The sequence below is a fragment of the Saccopteryx bilineata genome, chromosome 4, assembly GCF_036850765.1.
Source record: "Saccopteryx bilineata isolate mSacBil1 chromosome 4, mSacBil1_pri_phased_curated, whole genome shotgun sequence".
Taxonomy (NCBI): domain Eukaryota; kingdom Metazoa; phylum Chordata; class Mammalia; order Chiroptera; family Emballonuridae; genus Saccopteryx; species Saccopteryx bilineata.
Window position 1 is genome coordinate 275,777,812 of NC_089493.1, and position 22,714 is coordinate 275,800,525.

The 22,714-nt window shown below is 46.4% G+C and overlaps 1 protein-coding gene across 3 annotated transcripts in view; it reads left to right on the top strand.

The window, feature by feature from the left end:
• Nucleotides 1–22,714, top strand: part of MYH11 (myosin heavy chain 11) — a 132,507-nt gene that overhangs the window by 23,436 nt on the left and 86,357 nt on the right. For all 3 annotated transcript variants that reach the window (XM_066274771.1, XM_066274772.1, XM_066274773.1), the window contains exon 3: nucleotides 4,636–4,792. In XM_066274771.1, coding sequence (XP_066130868.1) covers nucleotides 4,636–4,792 — 157 coding nt within the window. The remainder of the gene's footprint in view (nucleotides 1–4,635; nucleotides 4,793–22,714) is intronic.

Here is a 22,714-nt window from a genome sequence, read left to right on the forward strand (position 1 = left end):
AACATTTAGGTTGTTTCTCGTCTTTTTTGCTGTTAAAGTCAAGGCTGCAGCAAAAGTATGTTCTTGGTGGACCGAGTCTGTCCCTAGATTAAGAAAGGTGTGACGTGGCACCAAAGGAGGTGTAGTTACCATCATTTTAGAGTTGGAGGAGAGTTGTTGGCTCAGGGGTTTGGCCGCTTAATGCAAGTCACACAGGTCCGGAGGACCATGCTGAAGTCCCGCCCAGGGCTGTGTGACTGAAAGCCCGAGTTCCTCCCACCTTCCACCGCGGTCCCTCATTTCTGCTGCAGCTGTGGGAGCGGCCCCTGCTCAGGGCTCCAAGGCTGACCATATAAAGTGTTGGGGGAAAAACTGTAGTCCTTTCCTAATATGGTCACAGAGGGAAACCCTGGGCCTGCGGCTGGGACCTGATGGTGGCACTGGGCACTGGGCTCTGAGCTGCAGGCTGGGACAAGGGGGGCGGGATGTTGAAACCTCTAAACTTGACCAGCTGGAGAGGAGCTTGTGGGGACGGGGGCGGCAGACACACAGCCAACTGCAGGTGGGCTGGGTGGGCACAGTTAACCACAGCGAAACAAGGGAGATGGCACCTCCAGGCTCCGAAAAGCCCAGCCACCCCTGCAAGCGACGTGCTGTTGCCTGCCTGCTCCTTCCTCTCAAATCCTTTAACCTGGAAAGGCTTGCTAAACAGAGATTCCAATCTGATTGGAAGCACAGATTAAGTGCTTGCTGTGTGCATAGCTCCAGGGGGTGTCCCAGCAAACAGGAGGAAAGTAACAGCCCTCCAGAAGCTGGTGATGGGGCTGGGAGGGCCAGGCATTCCTTCCTTTTTCACTCCTTGCGCTCGGCAAACATTTATTGAGTGTCTGCCATGTGCCCGGCCCTGTGCTGGGTGCTGATGCGTGATGGTATACAGCTCACAGTCCAGGAGGTGATAATTAGGTTGTATCTTGAAAAAGGAGATAGAAATGGCTCTGGGAAGATGAGAGAGGGAAGCGTTTCAAGTAGAGAGGACAGTACATGGGAATGCTCTAAGGTAGCTAGGTTTACGTCATCATGAAACAAAGTCAGAATTGTATATGTTGTCAGCTAACATTTATCGATCATCTACTCTATACCAGGCACTGTGTTAAATGTTTCATGAGCGCCATCTTCATCAATAACAAACGTCATTCTAACAAACTTATGAAGGAGCTGCTACTGTATCCCCTCCCCCATTTTACAGATGAGGATAACTGAGGCTCAGAGAAATTAAGAGACTTGCCCAGGGTCACAAGCTAGCTGGAGCAGAATAAGGGTTCAAACCAAGTCCTCAGTATTCAGTTCTGTGCTTTTAACCACTGCCCTTTACTGTTTCCAGGTCAAAGACTTGGGGTGGGGTGGTTTTGACTGTAAGTGACACCCACATTCTAAAAAGCACATGACAGTTGGCAGTGGGTGTGGCCCTGGTTGGAGCAGAGGTGGAATAAGACCTGGAGGAGACTTGGTTGACCTTTATTCAAATGATAGATCCTTTATGGGCACTTGCTCAGTGGGAGACCCCATGCTGGGAACCAAGACACACTGTCCTTGCCTGAAACAACTCTGCCGCTTGCTCAACAAACGTGTACTGAGCACCTGCTATGTGTTGACCCGATGCCAGGCCCCAGGTCAGAAGTGTAGGCGGCGCTGCCCCTGCTCCGGGAAGGCTTGTGATTTACTTACCTCTCAGCATTCACTTAGCAAGCATTTAGTGAGCACCTACCGTGTGCTAAGGCCTGTGGGGGGACTGAACAGTAAGAAGAGGGGGCTTCCTGTGGCTGGTGTTTGCAGGATGGGCGGGAGGGACTCCAGACAGACAGCAGACTCATCCAACCTGACCGGGTGTGGGTCCTGTGCCCTCCTCCCCCCTCTGCAGGAGCCCCAGCCCCTCAACATCACTTTTCTCCTACTTCAGGCACCGGCAACACCAAACTGCTTGCACCAAACACACCGCATGTGCTCTCATCCCATTTTTTAACCTCTCCATCTTTGCCCTCATGCCTCTGTACCTCTGCTGCCCCCTGAGCTGAACACCTTCTTGTCTGTTAAGTGCAGGGAGCACCCCCAGCATGAGTTAGGGCCCCTCTTTTTTGCTCCCCTAGTTCTCTTGGCTTTGTTGTTGCTCTAATAGTGTTCTATATTTTTTAAATGTTTATTTTATTTGATTTTAGGGGAAGGGAGAGAGAGGGAAAGACAGGAACATCAATCTATTCCTGTATGTGCCTGACCGGAACCTGAACCAGCAACCTCTGTGCTTCAGGATGATGTTCTCACCAACTGAGCTATCTACCCAGGGCCAATGATGTTATTTTTTTTCTTTTGTATTTTTCTGAAGTTGGAAATGGGGAGGCAGTCAGACAGACTCCCGCATGCGCCCGACTGGGATCCACCCGGCATGCCCACCAGGGGGCGATGCTCTGCCCATCTGGGGTATTGCTCTGTTGCAACCAGAGCCATTCTAGCGCCTGAGGCAGAGGCTATAGAGCCATCCTCAGCACCCAGGCCAACTTTGCTCCAATGGAGCCTTGGCTGCGGGAGGGGAAGAGAGAGACAGAGAGGAAGGAGAAGGGGAGGGGTGGAGAAGCAGATGGGCACTTCTCTTGTGTGCTCTGGCTGGGAATCGAACCTGGGACTCCTGCACGCCAGGCCGATGCTCTACCACTGAGCCAACCAGCCAGGGCCCTAATGATGTTATTTTTAAATGTCCTCATCCTCCTTCTGATCTTGGGCTCTTTGAGGGCAGTGGCTAATGCTTATTTACTTAAATCTAGCATCTAGTATAGACCCGTATGCAGTAAGTGCTCAATAAACAGCTGATAATAAACAGATTTTATGTTGACCTCATCCCTGCCCTATTTAGGAGAATGGTGAGAACCTGGGAGATTACTCCCTCCTTTACCACCAATCCGGTATCTTTAGAAGAATGCCGTCTGCCACCCCCTCTCTGGCCTGTCACACAGGGTTGTCCTTAGCAGATGGAGCCCTGGAAGGACACTCTCACTGTCCAATTAGTCTGTAGCTGTGACTAAAAGCCCTTTGAGGGCAGGACATTGTATTTTTTGTCTTCTACTGTTACCTCAGCACCTTGCACAGTATCTAGGACATACACATTAAATGAATGAATGCATAAACAAATGAATGAATGAATGTTTGATTGCTTCTGTAAGATGGGCATAGGTCGGACAGCCTGATGGACCATGCTCACACCTGGGAGTGGGCTGTGCTGGGCCAATGCCTCCAAAAACACTTTCTTGGTGTTTTTGGTCAAGTTTTTGGTCTTGTGTTTGGTCTGAGTGTAACCCAGAAATGGACTATCTACTCTTCTTTTAGTCACTTCTTGGGGAGTTGGAGGGCAGACATGTTTGTGACCATCAGAGCCTTGGGCAGAACTAACACTATCATTTAGAGAAAGCAATTCTTGTGAGACAGATTGGAGCTTGTCTCCTGAGCCATGACCTCAACCCATGTGAAAATCTGACGTACAGTAGGGAACAATAGTAATGACAGTGGTGCCTCACGGGTACACAGTGAGAGTGGTTTGCAGAGAGCCTTCTCACCCCTTTCCTGGTTCTGATATTTTCAGATGCTCCTATAAACTTTTCAGATGCTCCATATAACTTCTGTTATGTGGTGAAATCCACAAAACATAAAATTCACCGTTTTAAGCAGTTTAAAGGATAGACCTCAGTGGCATTTAGCACACAGTGTTGAGCAACCACCACCACCGTCTAGTTCCAGAATGTTTTTGTAACTCCAGAAGGAAATCTGGTGCCTGTTAGCAGTCAGTCCCCATTGCCCTCTCTCTGCAGAGACCTGTCTTCTGTCTCCTGCCCGTTCTGGACATTTCATACAAATGGAAGCATAAGATAGGTGACCTCTCGTGTCTCCCTGCTTTCATCCTGCAGAATGTTTCCAAGGTTCATCCGTGTTGGAGCAGGTGTCAGTAACATTCTTTTAAAGGACGGCATGTTTATCCCCATCTGACAGAGGAGAGGGGACTTAGTTAGTGGTCAAGAGTATGAGCTTTGGAGTAAACAGTCGTGGTTACTAGTTCTGCAATTCCCACCAGCTGTGTGACCTGGTGACAACCTCACCAAGCCCACTTCCTCACCTGTCAGATGGGCAGCAGGGAAATCATGGTATAATTGTCACAGGGCGGATGTGTGGAATAAATAAGATGCTGGTGAAGTACTTAGCTCAGCGGCCAGGATGTAGTAAGTGCTCAGCAGCTAGTATTTAAATGTTATTTAGTTCCATGATGCTCAGGGAAGTGAAGTAACAGTGGGTAAGGGTGGAGCTGGGATCCAAACCCAGAACTGTTTAAATGTAACACAGGGGGCCTAGAGATCCAGTCCTGCCCCTTGCTTGTCCTCCCCCACACCCAGCATATCAGTGATGCCACTGGGACCCTGAGCTCAGTTTCCTCATTTCTAAAACGAATGAGTGCCTTTATGTGATGGTGCTACTGTGAGGGTGAAGCAAGAAAGGCACATAGTGGTGCTCAGTAAATGCAGGTTGTGAGGGGCATTATCTTGCCTGGATCCCGCAGGCTGGGTGTGCAGGCTCTCCTCCCCGCCATGTTCCCAAAGTAAGCTTGGGCTCTCTGTTTGGCAGACGTACTCTGGCCTCTTCTGCGTGGTGATCAACCCCTACAAGCAACTGCCCATCTACTCAGAGAAGATCGTTGAAATGTACAAGGGCAAGAAGAGGCACGAGATGCCACCCCACATCTACGCCATCGCCGACACAGCCTACCGGAGCATGCTGCAAGGTGAGCCAGCCTGGGGGCTGCAGGGGAGGCCCGGCCAAGGCTGCTCCTTGGGGGAGCCCGCTGAGGGGCTAAGGCCACCTCCAGAGACTGCTGCTCTGCCCAGGCCCCTCCTGTCCTGCCTGCCTACAGTTCTCGCCAAGAATGTGGAGCTTGGCAGGCAGCACTGGGCAATAGGAGGGCTGTGACTGAAAAAGGGAAAAAAGCAAGCTGAACATCTGCATTTGCGGCCGGGAGGGTGAGGGGGACCGGAGAGCTTGGGCAAATACGGGCATGCGCCCTCTCCTCCACAAGCCCCGAGGCCCTGGCCAGGCCAGCTGCCTGGAAATGGTATACTGCTCTCACCTTGGAAGGGAAGAGAGTGGTCCCAGCCCTGGGGCTGAGCCACCCAGCTCTAAGTTTGCACCCAGCTGTCACTCACTCTCTGTGGGATTGTGGGAAGAGGGCTTCTCCTCTCCAGTCTGTTTCCTCGTCTGGTAGAAGAAAGTGATAGCACCCATCTTGCAGCTCATCGTGAAGACTGTAAGGCAGGCTTTTCCAAACTAAAGACCTTTGCACGTTCCCTCCGTGTTTATGTATTATTATTATTGTTAGACTTTATTGAGGTAAAACAGATACAGCAGAGTGTGTCAAGTATGCAGATTTAAAGCCTCCAGCCTAAAATCAGTTTTTACATGTCTACAGTTATATAATTATCACCCAAACCAAAATGTAAAATATTTCCAGAAAGTTTCGTCATGCCACTGCCCAGTAATACCTCCTCAGACCCCCAGAGTAATTGCTATTCTGACTTTTGTCACCATTCATTTTGCCTGTTCTTAAACTTCATATAAATTATATCCATATATTATATTTTTCTTATAAGTACCCTCCTCTGGAACCTATTTCAGACTAAGCAAAAACAGCCGTAGCAGTATTAGTTAAGGGCATGAATTCTAGAACCGGTCTGCCTGTGTTCAAATCCAAACTCTGCTACTTACTAGCTGTGTGACCTTGAGCAAGGTACTTTCTCTCTCTGTTTCCTTATTTATGAAAGAGGATTATATTAACCGTGACCTACCTGCTAGAGCTGATGGAAAGAGTAAATGAACTATTGTGTATTAGGTGCTTAGAACAATGCCTGGTACTTGGTACAAACTCCTTAAGTATAAGCAATTATTATCATCATCATGCACAAACTCACTAAGTATAAGTGATTATTATCATCATCATGCACAGAACCAGATAATGGACATGCCAGAGATATATACATTTTTCTAAAGGACATTTAAAAGAATATGTAACTATTAAAATAAAAATTATTAATCTGAGTGGCACCTAAAATGACCTCACCACACTTTAGGATTGATGGAATTAGGGTATGTCTTGTGCTTCATGCAGTGCCTAATGAGGCAAAAGCTTGAAAAGTAGAAGTTAGCTATTGTAGGGCTTCTTTGCAGCCTCTGTTTGAATAGAACTTTGGGTCCAAGAACATGTCCCCTTCAATGCAAACACTATACATTCACTCTTATTTCATCTTCAGCACAATTCTGTGAGGTAGGGTTGGTGTTACCACCTGCAGTTTATAACAGAGGCAACTGAGTCTCTGATAGTCTCTGGTACCCCTGGACCAAGTGGGGCTTATACCAGGAATGCAAGGCTGGTTCAATATTCAAAAATCAACCAATATAACTGTAAAGAAGAAAAAAATGCATGATCATATCAATTTATGTGGAGAAAGCATTTGACAAAATTTAATATCCATTTATGATCAAAACTGTCAGAAAATTAGCAATACAAAGGAAATTCATCAATGTGATAAAAGGCTTCTACAAAAAACCTACATCTAACATCATACTTAATAGTGAGAGTCAATTCTTTCTTACCTTGAGTAACAAGGTAAAGATGTTCACTGTTACCACCCCTATTCAATATTATACTAATATAGAAATCCTAGCCAATGCAATAAGGTAAGAAAAAGGCACCTGAATTGTGAGCTTTTTCTGTTCAACTTCCTTGGTCTCTTCTCAGCAAATCTGCAGTGTTGAGCCTTTGTTTTCCTCATTAAGTGTTTGGTTGAACAATAAAAAGGGCAGCACCCATCCAGTATCATTGACCTTTGGAGTGGAAGGACAGGATTTTCTTTTCTATATTTGGTTCTGGACTTGAGATATAAGAACTCTCCTGTCCTTGCACTTGGGCAAGGGTGACAGAAAAGGTATGGCAATTTTAAAGCTGCATATAATTGTTAGCTCCAACCCTCAGATAAGTTTGGTTTGGTCCACATGGAGGTTTTTGTTTTTAAGATCTTATTTATTAATTTTACAGAGAGAGGAGGGGTGGGGAGCAAGAAATATCATCTTTAGCTGTTCATTGCTTGCTTGTCCTATGTGCCTTGACTGGGCAAGCCAGGGTTTCAAACTGGTGACCTCAGCATTTCAAGTTGATGCTCTAACCGCTGCCACAGGCCAGGTATCCACATGGAGTTTTAAGGATACTTGAATTAGTCACCAACTTTATTTTTTTATTTTAATTTTTTTTTTACAAGGACAGAGAGAGAGTCAGATAGAGGGATAGATAGGGATAGACAGACAGGAATGGAGAGAGATGAGAAGCATCAATCATCAGTTTTTCGTTGCGACACTGTAGTTGTTCATTGATTGCTTTCTCATATGTGCCATGACCGCAGGCCTTCAGCAGACTGAGTAACACTCCACTCGAGCCAGTGACCTTGGGTCCATGCTAGTGAGCTTTTTTTGCTCAAGCCAGATGAGCCCGCGCTCAAGCTGGCAACCCCGGGGTCTTAAACCTGGGTCCTTCCGCATCCCAGTCCGATGCTCTATCCACTGCGCCACCGCCTGGTGAGGCTAGTCACCAACTTTAAAAAATTGAGAGATTGTACCTAAAAATCCAGATTTCTAAGTTGTTTTTAAAATATTAGAATATTTGTCAACACTGGGCCTGTGTTCCCAGATGTCAGCTGCCCCTTTGGAGGATGTCTGAGTTCTACAGTTTCTAAGTGCTCACCTGGCCTGGCAAGTTCATTTTTGTTAACTTCCCAGCCCCTATGACTTTGCAACCCCTGGGCCCCTGAGTTCTGAGTTGGGAATTGAGAGGAACCCAGTTCTGGAAACTCCCGAGGAGAGGGATCCCGGTGTGCCTAGGAGACACCCTACAAGGTAGAGGGGCTTAGGTAGAAGTGTCCCTAGTTACTGACAGAGTTACCCAAGCCCTATAGGTATGACCTGAGTTGATCCAGATGCAAGGCTGCCATAACCTTCAAAGACCAGCTGATGGAAACTTGCAAGGAGGGTTGTGGAGATCCAGTCTCAGGTTGTAAAGTGTTAGGTATATGTCTTCGTTTTAAAAAAGAAACCCTTTATGGTCTAACTTTTATGTAAAAGTATAAATGGGGGTTCACACAGCTCTTTGGAAAGCTGAACCATCACAAAGTTACAGTATATCATTTAGGGTGTTTTGGTTTCAAGAAAAACGGCAACCAGTTAAAGTGGCTTAAATGATAGGAATTTATTATCTCCATATAACAAGAAGTCTGAAGGTTGATGATTTCAGGGTTTGTTAACTTGGCAGCTCAAAACAAACTCTTTGGAATTTTCTTGGCTTCTTCCTCATGGTCACAAGATGGCAGCCATAGCTCCAGACATCACATCCTTGTGTCATTATATCAAAAAGCAGAAAGGAAGGGGAGGGTTAAGTTCTTTTCCTATGTCTCTTATTTATCAGGGAGGAAAACCTTTTCCAGAAACTCCTCAGCAGCCCACCCTCTCTTGTATCTTATTAGCTAAAACTTGATCAGATGCCAACCTCTAAACCAATCATTTATAAAGGAGACTGGGTTGTTCAAGATTGATTTGGGCTTTTCCTGGAGCTGAGGGAGCTCCCACTAAGCATATTTTACCTGAAAACCAGAATGAAATAAAATTATATTAGCAAAGGAGATGGGCAGGGGACTGGTAAACAGTGCCACAGTGCTCTTAAAAATATATATGTAGCCTGACCAGGAGGTGGCGCAGTGGATAAAGCGTCCGACTGGGATGCGGAAGGACCCAGGTTCGAGACCACGAGGTTGCCAGCTTGAGCGCGGGTTCATCTGGCTTGAGCAAAAGCTCACCAGCTTGGACCCAAGGTCGCTAGCTCGAGCAAGGGGTTACTCGGTCTCCTGAAGGCCCGTGGTCAAGGCACATATGAGAAAGCAATCAATGAACAACTAAAGTGCCACAACAAAGAATTGATGCTTCTCATCTCTCTCCATTCCTGACTGTCCCTATCTATCCCTCTCTCTGACTCTCTCTCTCTCTGTCTCTGTAAAAAAAAAAAAAAAAAAAAAAATATATATATATATATATATATATATATGTAACTTTAAGAAACTTTAATGGTATATATTCATGCTAGAAAAAGTAAAATATATATTAAAGCAAAAGAGAAAAAAACCAGCACCCGTAATTCTATCACCCAGAGATCACCACCATTGACATTTTGAGATGTAACTTTTTATGTGTTAACTGAGCAGAATGGCATGAAAAGAAGGAGGTTTTGATTATTTTGAAAATAATTGGTTCCAAAAACAATCACTTAGAACAGAGACCACAATTTTGCTGTCAATAGGAAAGCGGGGAAAAGGTTTCAGCTGGACTTGAAAAATGACATTGCAAATTATGAGCGATTTATTTTATCTTACCTGCAATAGGAATTTGGTTGTAACTGCTATTAGATGCTAATTCTCAGATTGAGTGTAAAATTAAGAGTTGATTTTGTTTGTTTGTTTTTTGCCTTACCCTTTTTTTAGACAAAAATCACATGAGAGCATAATACAGAATTCTTCACGTCCTGCTTGATTTCTGTAAGAGGATAATTTTTACAGACTTGAGGAATCACCAGTTGTCCTAAAGTCTTTTTATATTTCGTTGGTGTTCCACAGTCTCGCAGAGCCTTCGCTGTGCTATCCTTCCTGAGGATTCTCATGCTCAGTTGTGAACTGACCTGATTTTTCCCATGGCCTCTCCAAGCTCGTTGACTTTGTGACACTCACCACATTCAGGGAAATCAGCAGGTTTGCAGAATTGTCACTTGATTTTGTGTTTGTGTCATGGTGGATGTTGACACTCTGTACTCAGCTAGGGGAAGCCATTGTATGAATGGGGGCAGTGGTCTTTATCAGGGTCTGATTCCTAAGTGGTCGACTCATTGCAAAATATTTTTGTGTTGTGGTAACCTTTGCTTCCTAGACAACCTCCCAACTCTGGGGCAATGGTGACAAGGGTCCCTGCTTTAATAGATTTCATTCCTTTTAGGGTCTATATTTTAGCATAAAATTATATGGTGAAACATAAAATTAGAAATCTTGACATGTTTTGGACCCCAAGAGAGAAAACGACACTATGAGCACATGGGTCCATAAAAGATAAGCTCTTTATTTAGTTTAAATGGCAATTAACAGCTGCTATATATGCACTGATTTTGGCATTCTCTGGTGCTTTCTGACAAACTTGTGATGATAGGCTTTAATGAAAAAAATCTCCAAAAAGTCATGGAGGAAAATGTAAGCTTGGAAAAAAAAAAAATTTCTTTTCTATAAAGTGGGAATGTGGTTTTGGCAAAGGAACTTTGTGACTCCTTTGAGGAATGTTGCTGTCCCAGGCTGCAATTTCACTTGGCTGGAATCCACCCTGAGTTTTCTGTCTCGTTGGAGAGGTACAGTGAGCAGCTGTGGCTTCCTCCTCCAGTCCCCTGTGGAACGAGACGGGGTGTGAAGAGGTGAAGCTGGGGAGGAGTGGACGACACAGTCACTGAATATTAAATGAAACGTTTAAAATGTGTTATGTGGACTCTTAATTTCCTGAGGCCCCTTATAAACTCTGTTAAGACCCATAAACATCATCCTTGTCTACCTATTCATCATTGTCTCTCCAGCTCACTTACTGGTACCTGGCATAGCAGCTGCTGCGTTAGTGCTTGTTGAGGAATGAATGAGGAACTCTTCAAGTTGTTTAAAGAAAAGAACCGATCAGGGTCCGGATGGGTAGAAAGGGTTATCTGAGAGGAGTGAGGCTTTTCAGGCCTTGAAGGATGGTTCACTAAGGTGGGAGAGGGGAGCTGGGATGGCGTGGAGCCGGAATGGGTGTGTTGAAGATGACAAAAGACCGTCTAAAGATGCTGATTTGTAGATTGCAGTGGGGAGCTCAGTGCTGCGGGCTCAACCCTTCACTGCCACCTCAGGGGAGCTGGGAATATGGGAGGACTTTTTAGGACATAGTTCACTGACAACCCTCTCCTGAGAGGAAGCCAAGTTTTTTTTAGGAGGGAAGGGGATGAGAACAGTAGGCATTTTAAAATGTGTCCTACATGTGTGTGTATGTGTAAATTATGTCATGTTTGCTTTTTAAATTTTCCCATGCCTTTTTGTTTTTGGAGAGAGGATACTTTCAAATTCAAAAGGTGGAAATTTTCCCTTTAAGCCTTGTGTGTCAGACCCCTAGTTTACCTGCCCAGAGACAACCGTGGTTTCTAGTTTATTAGGTATTCTTCTAGAGCAGGGGTCGGGAACCTATGGCTCGTGAGCCAGATGTGGCTCTTTTGATGGCTGCATCTGGCTCGCAGACAAATCTTTAATAAAAAAAATAATAATAACGTTAAAAATATAAAACATTCTCATGTATTACAATCCATTCATTTCCTACTACTGTTCATGTTCATGGTTGTGGGTGGCTGGAGCCAATCACAGCTGTCCTCCGGGACAACACCAAATTTTTATTGGACAATGTGTAACATACACGGGTCGTTGTATGGCTCTCATGGAATTACATTTTAAAATATGTGGTGTTCATGGCTCTCTCAGCCAAAAAGCTTCCCGACCTCTGTTCTAGAGATTTGGTTTTGTGCATGTGTTCAGATATATGTCTGTTCCACCCTCCAACAGTGACATTCCATATGCCCTGTTGTTCTACACTTCACTAGATTGTTCCATGTCAGTGCCCAAAGGGATTCCTTGTTCCCCTTTTAGTTCTGATTTTTATTAAATGTGTATATGAAGATGGCTTGGAGTCAAATAATTCCTCAAGGCTTAAGAAAAATAGCCCCCTTTGCTGCTTTCGTAATGTCCCCTTCTCCAGGGATAACTATTATCAATTCTTTTGTTGTTGTTGTCCATAATCAAAACTTTATTGAAAAACCCACACCAACATAGATCACTGTTGCATACTTACAAAATTAAATAATTATATTATTTTGGTAGATTAACTGGGATTACGGAACTGATAAGGCTTCCTGTGCTATAATACTACTATCTCTGTTGGTAGTAAAATTTCCTAACCGCCCACTGGTTCCACAGTAATGGTGATTTATAAAGTAGGAAAGTAACTTTACTTTATAAAATTTATAAAGCAGAGTTACAGCAAGTTAAAGCATATAATAATAATTACTTACCAAGTACTTTATGTCGGATTTTTGCTAAGTTTGGCAGAATAAATCTTTATAAAACAATTTACTATAGTTAAATCTATCTTTTTATTTATACTTTGGTTGCTCCGCTACCGCCCACCATGAAAGCTGGAACGCCCCCTAGTGGGCGGTAGGGACTGGGTTGACTACCACTGTAAATGAACCCCCTTCCATGAGACTCGCCTTTCCTCCTATGGCTGGCACAAGCTACACAGAGAACCACTGTCTGAGTATGGCTGAAAACCATGGTGATCTTCTTGCAACCTGGGCATTTAACATCCATAAAATAAGAATTTGGACTTTGAACTAGCTGCTTCTTTTTATGTTTTTTCTTTTTCCTCCTGCAAGGAGGGCTATAGTAAATCTCCAGCCAAAGGTGACACCCTCGCAAACAGCTCCCGATCATGTACCTGTTATCAACTCTTTTGTGTTGTGTGTGTGTGACAGAAACAGAGAGAGAGAGAGAGAGAGAGAGAGAGAGATGGAGAGAGGGACAGATAGAGACAGACAGGAAGGGAGAGAGATGAGAAGCAGCAATTCTTTGTTGCAGCACCTTAGTTGTTCATTGACTACTTTCTCGTATGTGCCTTGATCAGGGGCTACAGCAGAGCCAATGACCCCTTGCTCAAGCCAGGGACCATGGGGTCATGTCTATGATCCCATGCTCAAGCCAGCCACCCGCGCTCAAGCTGGTGAGCCTACGCTCAAGCCATTGACCTCAGGATTTCAAACCTGGGTCCTCTGTGTCCCAGTCGGACGCTCTATCCACCGTGCCACCACCTGGTCAGGCTGTTATCAATTCATTTTACCAACTTTTTGGTATTTATCTCTCTAATCTCTAAAAATTTGATTATATTGCTGATATCTTAATTTTTTTTCTTAATTTTAGACATTACTTATTGGATTCTCATCATGGAAGATTGGGATTTAGCTCACTTGCATCCTTGCTTTGTCCCTACTGCCTCTTCCCAACACACACACACACACACTGACACACACACACACTCACACACACTCACACTCATACACACACTCACACACACACTGACACACACACACTCACACACACACTCACACACACACTCATACACACACTGACACACACACACTCACACTCATACACACACTCACACACACACTGACACACACACACTCACACACACACTCACACACACACTCACACACACACTCACACTCACTCACACACTGACACACACACACTCACACTCACACTCACACACACTCACACTCACACACACACTCACACACACTCACACACACACTCACACTCACACACTGACACACACACTCACACTCACACACACTCACACACACTCACACACACACACTCACACACACACACCATCTCATAGACTCTCTATAGAGTTTTATAGTAACTTCGATGAAGTCTGTATTCTGAGTTTACATTGTCATGGCTGTGGAGATGCTGTTCACAGCTGAGCTCTGCACTTTCTCAGGATTACTTTTCCCGTAGAATTGGTTCTTTTTCCTGGAATTAATAATTGCCTACCCCTGCCCAACTTGGTTTTCCACATACTTAATCACCAATTCTACCCCAATCCTCTTTCTGAATGCGTTACTCTCCTTTTAGTATCTCCAGATATGTAGTGGGGATCCTGTTGATATCGTCTCCTTAAAGATGACTGCTGCTGCACCCTTCTGGCCTGCCCTGCGTATCCTCTATTAGTGGTAGCTGACATCTGGGATCTTCCTCATCATCCTTGGAATTCCCTTCAGTGGATTCCTTATGGTAGCAGCGTCTCAAACAGACTTTCAACCCCAGTCTTAGGTATTTATGTCCTTCTTCACTCTCTCTTCCAGAGGCCCCTGGTGCTGCTATTACTGAAGTTTGGACCAGGGCAGGGGATTCTGTGGTGAAACTGGGTTGCTTGTCAGCTGTCCCCACTGCCAGCTTAAACTCCTTTCTTGGGACAGTCATCACTTACCCTGTTTTTGGCTTCCAAGGTGGTGTTGCTGTTCCCTTCTCTTCAGTTCATTTGAACTGGTTCATAGGTTTTGGAAAAATTCATTTACTGTCATTTTAGTCAGATTTGGGGAGGGAGCAGGACTAAATGCACCTGTTAACCCCATTATCCTTCAGTGGAAATTCTCTCATACCTTCTTTTCCAAAGAAGTGATTATGAGGATAGTGGGTTTTGTTGTGTGCTGCCTATGTGCTCAGGGCTTGACAGGAATAATCTCAGTTAATCCTTAACATAAATCCACATGGCAGACAGGATCAAATTAGGGTTGTTAAAATGAATCCCTGGGCCCTGGCCAGTCAGCTCAGTGGTAGAGCGTCGGCCCAGTGCGTAGATGTCCCAGGTTTGATTCCCAGTCAGGGCACACAGGAGGAGCGTCCATCTGCTTTTCTACCCTTTACCTCTTGTTTCTCTCTCTCCCCCCGACCCCTTCTCCTCCCCTCCTGCAACCATGGCTCAATTAGAGCAATTTGGCCCTGGGCGCTGAGGATGGCTCCATGGCCTCCCCCTCAAGCGCTAAAAAATGACTCCGGTTGCAACCGAGCAAGGGCCCCAGATGGGCAGAGCATCGCCCCCTAGTGGGCTTGCCAGGTGGATCCCAGTCAGGGCGCATGTGGTTGTCTGTGAAACTACAGTGTGTCCGTAAAGTCATGGTGCACTTTTGACTGGTCACAGGAAAGCAACAAAAGACGATAGAAATGTGAAATCTGCACCAAATAAAAGGAAAACCTCCCAGTTTCTGTAGGATGATGTGGCAGCATGTGCGCATGCGCAGATGATGACATAACATCGTGTATACAGCGGAGCAGTCCATGGCCATGCCAGTCGAGATGTGGACGGTACAAAGGAAAGTTCAGTGTGTTCTGTGGCTTGCTAAATTCGAATCCATGACCAAAGTGCAACGTGAATATTGGCGCGTTTATAACGAAGCGCCACCACATAGGAATAACATTACTCGGTGGGATAAGCAGTTGAAGGAAACCGACAGTTTGGTGGAGAAACCCCATTCTGGTAGGTCATCAGTCAGTGACTATAAAGGCTATACGGGATAGCTACCTAAGGAGCCCTAAAAAATCTATGAATGAGCCCACATCGAACTGCACTGAATAGGTATGAAACTGGGAGAGTTTTCCTTTTATTTGGTGCAGATTTCACATCTCTATCATCTTTTGTTGCTTTCCTGTGACCGGTCAAAAGTGCACCATGACTCTATGGACACACTGTATTATGGTGCCCACATATGTAATCTGAAATAAAAACAATACTAAATTATAAAGTCAGGAAGGCCAACAAAGTCCTAAGTTTTTCCCATTGCATTTACTTTGATGGTTTTTAGGAAAGAGCAAATATTGACTTCTTTTAAAAGGTTTCTTTATTTTCCTTCCCTTTGTATGCATGTGTGTGTGTTGGGGGGGGCTATGATTACATGGCTTGTCTGATATTCCAAGGCTGGAGGCAGGTGCTATTATTGGCCCCATGTTATAGATGGATAAACTGAGGCTTGGAGAGTTGAAGTTCACATAAGTGTCAGAGCCAGATTTGAGCTTAATTAGTCTGACTCCAAAGCCTAAGGTTTGCCTAGTTACTGGGTGGTACACAGCGCCACCTACTGTCCCATGGAAGGCTATTTGCTCCTGCAGGTCTGTCTTACATCTCAGGGTGTTGAAGGATCATCGCTCAAGGAGCCGGAGTTAACTTGGATAAATTAACATGATGAATGTGGGTAAAGCACCACTAAGGCTTTCCTGATAAGAACCACCCTGGATTCCCCGACACCCATGGGTCCCTGGAGCAGGGGAGGGGCGGGACAGGCAGATAAGCTCTCATTCTTATGTGTTGAGAGGAGCCAGCAGGATTTGTCACCCTGTACAAGATAGCGACAGGAGAGTTTTGTCCTCACCTAATTAGCACCAATGGCCACTCTCAGGGGGATTAAACCAGAAACAGCCCCAGGCGTTTATCAGCTCAGGCTCTTGGCTGAACCCTCCCTAAGCTGCAGAGAAGCCTGGGAGGGGGGAGGATCCCAGCTATTCTTTGCAAGTTCCCACACTCCGCGGATCCCTCTGTCCATGGCCGGCTGGCTCGCGCTCACTCTGGTCCCCAGAGGCTGCTCTGTAAATGGGGCAGAGAGAGGAAGGGCACTGGCTGGGCTCACTGCTCTGCCCTTGCTGGCACCCTGCAGGACAGCGTCCCCACTTGACAGATGGAAGGCACTGAGGCTCAGAGCACCAAGTGACTTGACCCCGGAGCTGAGTGTCAAACCTAAAGACATGGCCTCCGGCTGCCCTTGAAACATTTTATCTTACCTCCGAGGCTATGGGGTTGATAGTGTAGTGCTGGCACCCCCATTTACCTGATGAGGAAACTGAGGCCCCAAAGAGCTAAGGGACTAGTTTAGCCCTCATAATTAAAAAGGGTTGAACTCGGCCTGCCTAATACTCTGTCCTCCTGGGACAGAGCTGCTGTCGTCCATAACCACTTCACTGGCTCGCTGTTTTAGGTGACGGTGATGACTGCAATGGCGATGATGCTGGCGATTACTGAGCTCTTGCCTGTGCCATGGGTAATTTTAAGCTCTTTGTATATCCGGTATCATTTAATCATTTCCATAACCTTGAAAAGCATGACTTTTTAGCTTCGTTTCCCTGACACTCTGAGGGGCAAGGTGTCTTGTTTAAAAGGTGGAGCCAAGAAGAGTAATTCCAAGTCAGTCTCCTCTAGAGACTGTTTACACACACACACACACACACACACACACACACACCCTATGGGACCGGCTGTACGCTTTCTTTGCCTCTTGGAGATTTTGCAGTAGCTGTCAGCTCTGTGTCTGACCTGGTGGGGGTGGCTCTGTCTGGCTGGCTCAGTCTTTGTTGAGGCACTGGGAGCAGTTGGTTGGTGCTGTGAGTTATCATGAGAAGTTCACGTTCTTTGTCAAGAAATGAGGACTGGTAAAGGTTCCTCTGATTCTGCGGAACCTTTTGTGGACGGCCCATGGTGTCTTACATGGATAGATGGGAGAGAGCTTAGGAAGATTCACTTTTTAAAAATAAGCAGTTAACATTGAGTTCAGGATGCAGACATGTTTAGGGAGGGGGTTTGGGAAGCTCTGGCTAACCCTGGGTGACAACCTATTCCTCACGGAGCACGTGTGTTCCAGCCTCAGGCGGAATCTGGCTCCTTACTTATTCCTTCTTATTTAACTCTGTTGACTGTGGGCCCATTATGGGTCTAGTTAGGGGCACAGTGTGAGCAGGCAGATATTAATCAAATCATTGTACAAATGCACGTGCAATGGAGGTGAGATTCAGGGAGCTATATGGTGGACCCCTGGGGGCTTGTCCTAGGCTGTGAGGACAGGGAAAGCCTCCTTAGGAAGCGACATGTGGGCTTAGCAAGGGAGATGCTATGGGCTCATGAGGCTGTGGCACTGGAGCAGAGAGGAGAATGTGAGAGGTGGGCACTGAGGCCCAGAGGCCACCAGGAGTATACTGGTCCTCCTGTACCCTGTGCCATCTCAACTGGCCAGTTCTGCTATCAAAGATGCCAGGGCTTTGTGTGGGTCTGGAAACTTCTTGTTGGGGTCTAGCGTAAGCCCCCAGAGCACCTCTGCTTACCCAGAGTCTCTTCCTACCCAACTCTTCTGGGGAAGGAAGGCCGGACAATGAGAAGGGCCCTGACCTACAGTGCAGTGGTTAGGACATGGGCTCTTGAGCTGGATTCAAATCCCAGCTCTGCCAGTGCGCCCACTTCTCTGTGCCTCAGTTTCCTCATTTGTCCCATGAGTATAATAAGTGCCCCTACCCCCGTTATGAGGTTGATTTGGACAGTGCATGGGCAACACAGTGCCTGGTCAGGGCAAGTGCAGCAGGTGTTAGCTGTCCTCTGTCGAGGGTCCACAGCTGAGGCCCAGCACTGACATCACCTTGGGTCTGGAACTCTGCGTCTGCCCTCGGTGTGGCATTAGGTAGGGAGACACTTTCTCCACTCAGTGGAGGCTGTGTCCTTCATTCCTCACTCCCCCGGCGGGTAGCAGTGCAGCGACACAGGACTGGCCACCTCCTCTTCTGGGTCCCACCGCAGCCTGGCATAGGAAAGAAGGGAGAAAAGCCGTAAGTAAGGGTCTGTCCAGTTTTCTCCTTTTATGGTCAGCCCGCAGGCCTCTGGCTCCCCCCCGCCATCAACCATGAGCTGGTGTTTGGGATTGGGCCGAAATAGCTGGTCTGTGGGGAGCTGACGTCTCCGGAGAGTCTTCAGGCCTGCTGCGGGGGCGGGCCCGTCGCGGGGGAGGGGCTGCGGGGCCTCGTTTCTCCAGAAAGCTCCCACGTGGACTTGCTCAGCCAAGGCCAGACCGCCCAGTTCAGGAGAAGGGGAGGAAGGCACACTTAGACCCCAGGGCTCGGGCCGGGAAGCTCAGCCAGACAGAGGTGACGCTGGAGCACCCCCACCCCCACTCCCGGCTCCAGCCCCGCATGTCTCTGTCTGGTTTTCCCACTTCTGACCCTCTGCATCCCAGTTTGGGACGAGGTGCCTCCTCCTCCGCGTCTCTCCTAGGGGTTCCGGCGCATCCTTCTCAGGGTTGCTCAGTTGTCACCCCAGCTGTGAGGACTTCCTGTCTCTTGGGGAGCATCGGAAGCAGCTCTCCCCTCTGTGCACCTCGGGCACACACCCATCACAGCGTGGCTCACACGCTGCAGTCGTGACTCCCAGACAGCGTCACAGCCTCTCCGAAGCAGAGACTCAGTAGGTGTCAGTGAACTTTGTGTTTCCTGGCACATCATAGGGCCTCATAGCTTGTTTGCTGAGTGAATATGTGATACAGGAATATAGCTTTACCATGGCTTCTATCTTTGATGCCTTTGAGAGAGAGAGAAAGAGAGAAATTCAAATCTACAAACATTTACTGAGTCCCTGTTATGTGTTGTGCATCTGGGATCAGGCGCAGCCCTTGATCTTCAGGAGTTCGTGGGCTAGGAGGAGAAGCGTTAAAAGAAGTTTTGTATCTGTTAGCAAATGAATAGATCTGTGTGAGTTTTTCTGGAGTCAGGTTTCTTGATTCAGAGAAAGTATAAAATTAACATAGTTTTTTAAAAACGCTTTATCATGGTATCCTTTATGCACAATACATAAATCTATTTTAAGTACACAATTTATTGGTTATTTGTGAATTTATAGGGTAATGCAGCCATCATCACAATCTGATTTTATATTTGTCATCTCTGAAAGAAATCATACGCCCATTTGTAGTCACTTTCTGCTCCCCCCCCCCCCCTTCCAGGCAATCCCTATCTGTCTGTCTCTATAGCTTTGCCTCTTCTGGACATTTGATATAAACGGAATGAATGGTACAGTACATGGTTCTTTGTGACTGGCTTCTTTCACTCAGCATCATGTCTTCAGAGTTCCTCTCTGTCGTAGCAGGTGTCAATGCCTTGTTCCTTTTTGTGGCTGAGTAATATTCCATTGTGTGGCTAGACCACACTGTGGATCCATTTGCCAGTAAATGAACAATTTATTGTTTTACTATTTTTTGGCTATTGTAAGTAATTTTAATAGCATAATTTTTTTTCTTTATGATTTTTCTTAAAATGGAAAAGAAAAACTGTCATATCATGGAGAAATGACTATCATCCCAAATAATCAGTACCCTTGCCTCCTAAAAAGTATTGAGGTGAAACAATGACCACAGTGAGGGTAAGTCCCACAGCGGAGGGAACATTTGGACTATGGGAGCCACGACCACCACTAGGCCAAGTGGTACCTTTACAGAGTTGGACAAAGGCACTCCTTTCTCAAGGCTCTTCTCCTCCATCTGCTGGAAGGTTGCTGTAATAAATACGCATATCCTCAGTGACTAGTGTGAACACTTTCCTGGAGCCATGCAGTGTACAACCGGTGTCACTGTCCACGGCCGCCCCAGAGGGGACATGCTGTAAAAAGGCCCCCAACCCAGCCCTAAGGAGATACAGAGTCAGAGAAAGTATCATAGAGGAGGTGACTCTCCAGATGGCATTTCAGGAATGGATTAGGGTATACACCCCAAGAAGTAGAAAACAGGTCCTCCGATAAAAGCTTGTTCTTGAACATACATAGTAGCACTATTCACAGCCAGGAGATAGAAACGATCCAAGGGCCCATCAGTGGAATATTATTGCGCCGTAGAAAGAATGAAGTTCTGAAACATGTTTATCACAGGGATGGACCTCAAAAAAAAATCATGCTCAGTGAAAGAAGCCAGACAGAAAAGGCCATGTATTTTATTACTGTATTTGTGTGAAATGGCAAGAATTGGTAAATCCAGAGAGACAGAAAGCAGACTGGTGGTTGCCAGAGGTCATGGGGAGTTAGAGTGAAGAGTGACTGCTTAATGGGTGCAGGGTTTTATTTGGGGCTGATAGCAATATTTTGGTATTAGATAGAGGTATTTGTTGCACAAATTATGATTGTACTACTTGCTATGATTAGTTCAGTTTCCATGGTTCGTTTTATGTTCTGTGAATTGCACCTCAGTGGAAAAAAAAGAGAATGGATCATGCAGGATGAGAAGTGGTGAAGAGGGTCCTTGAGGCAGAGAAAGTATGTGCCAAAGCTGAGAGGAGAGGGTCTGAGGGACTGGCACAATCAGGATGAAGGAGAACTACTCTCTGTCCGTCTTCTATCCTGTTGAAGTTTGTGCTGAGTCTGTATAATCTTTCCGTCATCCAACCAAAGATGGTCAACATAAAAATAATCTTTATTGCTCTGGAGGAAACCAGAGCTTAGGTGACCATAAAGCTTAGGAAAGAGAGAAAAGAAACAGCCGTGCTGCTTCGCACACTCAGAGAACTTTGCTGCCTTGTGTCAGACACAAGCTCAGGCTCAGAAAGGTCCGAGATGTCCAGGAAATCAGTTCCCTGGGCTCCACACGGTCAGCAAGCAGTTCCCACACCGAGCCTTTCTTCTGCCTGTAACCAGAGCTCCGTTACCTTCCCATGCTGGGAGGCTGTGCGTTTTCGATGGGAATGTCCCAGGCCAGAGCTTCCCCAGCACAGAGCCACCCTGGCAGCTCCTGAGCCTTCCCCTGGAGCCTGCTCCCTCTCCTGGGGACCAAGGAAGAAAGGCCTCAGGATGAGCATCTAACCCTATAAGTCTCCTGTGCTCGGGCCCAGGCTTCCCAAGACTTCTGGGAAAGTCTGTCTCTCCCTGAATTGGGTGGGTCAAGATAGCCTGTCCATCTGTCAGTCTCGAAATTGCTCCTTAATATAGTGGAGTTGTCTGGGTCAGTCCCAGGGGTTCTCTCTCTGCCTGGGTTCTGATCACAGGGTCCTGGTTCCTGCATGCTCTCGCCCCTCTGGCCCTTCCTGGACTAGTTGTTAACTGGTTTCTTATTTTGCTCTGTCCCACATGGTTTTCTCCCTCTGGGTGGAAGTTGGAGGCACTGGTATCCACATTCCCCCAATTCTCGTAAAAGGAGCTGGAGGTTGTGCCAGCGCATGGGTGCCTCCCTCCACGACTTTCTGTCTGCAAGAAGGGCGACACTGACTTCTCTCTCTCTCTCTCTCCAGTCTGCGCCAGGGAGGTTGAAAGTTTATTGTTTTCTTCTTGTTTTTACCCTGGAAGGAAGTGCCACCAGTGTACAAGTGTGGGTTATCTGAGGAAGGCACAGCGATGCCATGACAAAAAGCAAGGCCTTTGGGGTCATGCAGACTCTGGGCTGGAGTCCCAGAGTCTGCGTGACCCCACCCCCGGGGCTGCCGTGGCGTCACCGAGTGCGGGAGAAGCGTAGCCCAGGCCCAGGACACGGTGAGCAAGGCTGTTTCTTTTCTCTCTTTCCTAAGCTTTATGGTCACCATGGTTTCCTCCAGAGCAATAAAGACTATTTTTATGTTGACCATTTTTGGTTGGATGACGGAAAGATTATACAGACTCAGCACAAACTTCAACAGGATAGAAGACGGACAGAGAGTAGTTCTCCTTCATCCTGATTGTGCCTGTCCCTCAGATCCTCTCCTCTCTCCTGCCAGTAACAACAGTGGGTTCATAATATCATAATATCCAATGCATGTACAAGTATTTGAGGGTGTGGGTGTGGGTGTCTCCTTGTTCTTCTTCTTCTTCTTTTTTAATTTTTTTTTTTGAAGGGGGAAGGGAGAGAGTCAAGGAGCAACAACTTGTAGTTGCAGCATTTTTAGTTGTTCTTTGATTGCTTTTCATACGTGCCTTGGCCATGAGGGCTTCAGCTGAGCCAGTGACCCCTTGCTCAACCAGCAACCTTGTGGGCTATAAGTGACCTTTGGGCTCAAGACAGTGACCATGGGATCATGTCGATGATCCCATGCTCAAGCTGGTGAGCCTGTGATCAAGCTGGTGAGCTCATGCTTAAGCCGGTGACTTCAGGGTTTTGAACCCGGGACCTCAACATCTCAGGATAATGCTTTTTTTTTTTTTTTTTTTTTTTTTTTACAGGGACAGAGAGAGAGTCAGAGAAAGGGATAGATAGGGA